Below are 4,638 nucleotides of genomic sequence, written 5' to 3'. Positions count from 1 at the left end.
AAATTAACACCTTGCTGGTAATGGATACAAGGTCTCGCATTGTATGTTAAAAAATTTGGCGAGACAATATTTAAAATCAAATTTTTGTAAGAAAATCATGATCTCCAAAAGATTCGACTCTTAAGTATTGTATAGGTGCAGTTAAATAGTTTGATAAGATAATTCTTGATGCAAATTGCAAAATATGAGATGGGCAAATTTGAGTTCATGGTAATAAGAATAATAGAAGAGTCAAGGACGTTAGAGAAGAACAAGAATACATTTTCACACGCACACTTTTATTGATCATTAAATATTTTATTTATGTACAAATGTATAATACATACTTAATAATCTACTATAACTCCATTAATATTCAACCACTAACATCACATTATAACCATTATTCTATTATTTCTCTTCCATTATCTTAATTACTAATTAAAACATGACAACTCATCAACCCACTAATACCCATTATATTTATCAACACATGGATCATAGGTTGTTATTTTACATTTTATTTTTAATATGTCTAAATTTGCTCATAGATTCTCTAACAAATCCGGCAATCGAATCTTTGCAGAAGCCATTAGAGGTTTGGCTTTGAAGAGGCTCATCCTTTCCTCTGAGAGGTCGATGCTAGTCTCGCCGACAGGTAAGCTCCACTCGAACGCTTGAAGCACCCTTCCTATCAACATGTAGGTCATCGTTGTTCCAAGTAGAGCTCCCATGCACTGCCGACGCCCGGTGGTAAACGATATCATTCGGAGACCTGGCTCTGCTAGCTCCACCTCTTGGTGTCCATCCATCAAGTGTCTTCTCGGATTGAACCGGGTCGGATCATCCCAGACCTTGGGATTTCGCCCAAGCGCAGCTCGACCCAACAGCACCATGCTCCTCTTGGGGATGAAGTAGTTTGAAACAACTGCGTCGTCGATGGCTACGTGAGGGGGATTGAAGGGTGAGACCGGGTGGAGACGGAGAGCCTCACGAACGCATGCCTTCACGTAGGGGAGTTGAGCAAAGTCTGATTCGACTACTAACCGCTCCTTGCCGATCACCTTATCCAACTCCTCAATGGCTTTTCGAATGATGTCAGGTTGTTCCAGCAAATGTGCTAACAGCCACTCTGCTGTGTTTGAGACGTTGTCCACAGAGGCATAAATAAACTCCTGTAAAAAGTAATTTTATAAAACAAAAAGCTCATAATTGATTTTATAAAATGACAATTACCTCTATTATTTTTATATTATATTATATTATATCTAAACTCTTAATATGGATATATACGATAGACAAAATAAAAAATAAAAAAATTATATCTATTGAGATAGATTTTAAAATTATACATTTAAGATGATATAAGTATATATTTATATAATCTATAAATATTCTAATTAGGTGGGGTGTTATATATACATAGGAAGATAAAAAAAATTTGATTAGAAATATTAAATATGATAAATAGTATAAAAATTCCTTATACCCTCTAAAAATGATTTTTTTTATAAAATAATTCAAATTTAATTTTCTTTAAATAATAATAATAATAATAATAATAATAATAATAATCTTATTATTTTATTAAAAATCTCTCCCCTTTACTAACTAACTTCGGTAAAGCCTAAAATGTATTTACGTTAATGTCCTTTTTTCTATGTACACTAAAAATAATTCCAATGTTTATTAGTAATTTCACAAGCGAAACAATCAGTGATCTAGAGTTCGAAACTCAGTTACAACGTATTATTATGAATTTTTCTCATCATTAATTTTTTCTAATTATTTTATATAAAAAAATATAATTCTCTTTAGTCCCATATCAAAAAAAATTCTATAAATATTTTAGGTCAATAATGTTAAAAAATATATTTTTCTTAGTTTTTTTTTTACTAAGACAAGTATAATATTAAATTAAAATAATTTTTTGCATAGGGAAGCATGTTACAGTAGTCACTATTGTATGAGTCTGACGAATCTTATCCAAATAATTAATTCTTAGTTTATAAGGATGATACTAAAAAATTCAAATAATTTGAATTTTTAAAGACCTAAATAATTTATATATTATTATATTACACACACATCGTAGTATTCACGATGACACTAGTAATAATAATATATCGTTTACACGTACCGCGCATTGAGCTTTAATTTCCTCAGCGCTGAGCATCGGCTTGCCGGAGTCGTTGGTGAGGTAGATCATGACGTCGAGAAGGTCTTCCACCTCCTTCTTTTCTCCACTCCTCCACTTCTCGATCCTTTCATCGATGATCGGATCATGGTACTTGCAGACGGTGCTCGCCGCCTGCTCGGCTATCCTCTCATGGCCTTCCATATCCAAGCATCTCAGCCACGGCACGAAGTCCGACGGGCAAAAGGCGTAGAGCACTGACAGCATCGAGAATGCCGCCTCCACGTGCTCCACCTCCTCCTCTCCGGGGCCTTGGTGCGGGCCGCCGGCCCCGAAGTGCCTCACTCCGAAGATCATCCGCCTTATCACGTTCCCGCTGTAGTACCTCATTGCCAGCCGAATGTCGACGACGCTTCCGGCCAAGCACAGGTTGCGCAAGTACCGAGTGAGGTGGTCGGCCTCCTCGGCCCGCGCCGCCGCCAGCCAGCGCAGCCTCGCGCTGCTCAGCACCTCGGACGCGATCACGCGCCGCATCTTCTTCCACTGCGGACCCAGCGGGCTGAAGATCACCGAGAGGAAGTTGCGGCTGGAGTGCTTGGTGGCCACAGTGAGCGGCCGCGATGCGAAGTTGGCGTCGTGCCTCTTGAGAAACTCGCACGCCAGCTCCGGCGAGTTCACGACGACGACGTGGGCGCTCCCCAGGCGTATACAAGTGATGTCCTTGCCGTCCGCCTCGGCCATGACCCACCGAAAGTGAGGCCGGTGCCGAAGCAACGGGATGAGGCTGCCCACGAGGGGCCACGGGGTCGGGCCTGGGGGAAGCCGTTTGTCTCGTTTCCGGAGAATCGAGAAGAGGCAGGCTGCCAAGAGGAGGGCAACGGCAGCGCCAAGGAGTCCGGTGGTGGTGGCGGTGCCGTGTGGCTGAGGCCTGATAGATAAGGTCAAGATGAAAAACATTGTTGACAAAGTTGGTATTGTAAAGGCTAAATCACAATCGGTGATGGAATGCAACATTTGAATATATATACGCATTTATCATGCATTTAACATTTGAAATGGATTTCTTAATCTTTATTTTACAAAATTATCGCATCTTCTTCCAACCTCCAGAACCATGTTCATTTATTTTATTCTAATAATATCTCCAACACCAATAAACACACAGCGTTAAGGATGTAAATGAGTCGAAATGAGCCGAACAGTATTAGGCTCGAGCTTAGCTCGTTTTAGAATTATCAAGCTCACGAACAGTTCAAGCTCAGCTCGTTATTAGGTCGATTATCAAAGTTAACGAGCCTAACTCGTTAAGCGAGCTCGGCTCGTTTTCGGGCTCGTTTAGAGCTTGTTTTTGGCTCGTTTTAGAGTTCGTTTTAAGCTCATTTTAAAACTCATTTTAAGGCTCGTTTTAGAGCTCATTTTTTGGCTCGTTTTTTGGCTCGATTTAAGGCTCGTTTTTTTGGCTCACGAGTCTATAAACGAACATGTTCAAGAGCTCACGAGCCAAATATCCTTAAGCTCTAGATCGGCTCGATAAAACTGCCGAGCTCGAAATCGAGCTCGAGCTCGGCTCGATAAGATAAACGAACGAACTCGAACGAACTCGAACGAGCTTTTTACCAAATCGAGCTCTAAATAGCTCGCGAACCGTTTAGTTCATTTACATCTTTACACAGTGTAAACTATCAAGTTTAGGTAGTACAGTAGTAAAGGCATCTCTAATAATTAGGATTCTACACGAACTTATTTTATGATCCCTGATTTTGTTTGAAAGTAGAAAATATGGTACCTTGAGCAGTTAGCTCTGATGTTGACCTCGTGAAGATTCTGGGTCAGTAAAAAATTAGCTCCAAATGGTCCTACGTGTCAAAGAGAACATCAGCAACTGAGCCAGGGAAGGGTCTCTGACACAGGCACTCCGACGCTCAAATCAATGACCAATCGAGTAGAGAGCAATGAATAGTAGCAAAATGAACAATGGATGTGAGTGCCTAAAGTTGCTTAGCCTCAAGTACCTGTGCATATAGATGGAGATCTCCTTTTATAGTGTCACTGTTCCTTTGTGCCCAAATCTTGATGCACTTCCAAAAAAGGAATGACAATAAAGATGCTCTGATGCCTTTCCCAAAATTGACCTATAATCTCTACGCTTTACAAGGTGGAAGCTTCTGGTTTACAGCTTGCATATGAAATAATCTCCATCCTCTGTAGAAAAAAAATGCCAAAAAGGAATATTAGGTCATTGGGGTGAGGGGCCCTTACTGCACGTGGTGATGCAACGGGTGGCCCAATTGGGGACCTTAAGGCGGTAGAGTAGGAGGAGGAACTCGATGCTCGGCGCGGTGACAGAAGCAAGCGCCTATACTTCTTTTTTTCGAACGGATTGAGCTTCTTCGACATTGATGTATTTGGTCGACCGTTCGAGCAGATGGTTGAAGCCCCTTGGTGGTTTCTTAATGAGGTATTGAAAGAAATCACTATCCGTGAGCCCTTGGGAGAAGGCGCTCACTAAGATCTCCAGGGTG

General features: G+C 40.8%; 1 protein-coding gene across 1 annotated transcript; it reads right to left on the bottom strand.

The window, feature by feature from the left end:
- Positions 1-349: 349 nt before the first annotated feature.
- LOC122013737 (tryptophan N-monooxygenase CYP79A68-like) lies at positions 350-3,073 on the bottom strand. Its single transcript, XM_042569965.1, has 2 exons — positions 2,120-3,073; positions 350-1,154 (listed from the first exon to the last, which is right to left on the bottom strand). Exons 1-2 carry the CDS (start codon positions 3,071-3,073, stop codon positions 525-527), a joined length of 1,584 nt encoding a protein of 527 aa, XP_042425899.1. The 3' UTR covers positions 350-524.
- Positions 3,074-4,638: the final 1,565 nt, after the last annotated feature.

Source organism: Zingiber officinale, chromosome 8B (assembly GCF_018446385.1).
Source record: "Zingiber officinale cultivar Zhangliang chromosome 8B, Zo_v1.1, whole genome shotgun sequence".
NCBI lineage: Eukaryota > Viridiplantae > Streptophyta > Magnoliopsida > Zingiberales > Zingiberaceae > Zingiber > Zingiber officinale.
The sequence above is the reverse complement of the archived record's forward strand: the minus strand, read 5'-3'. Positions and strand labels throughout refer to the sequence as shown.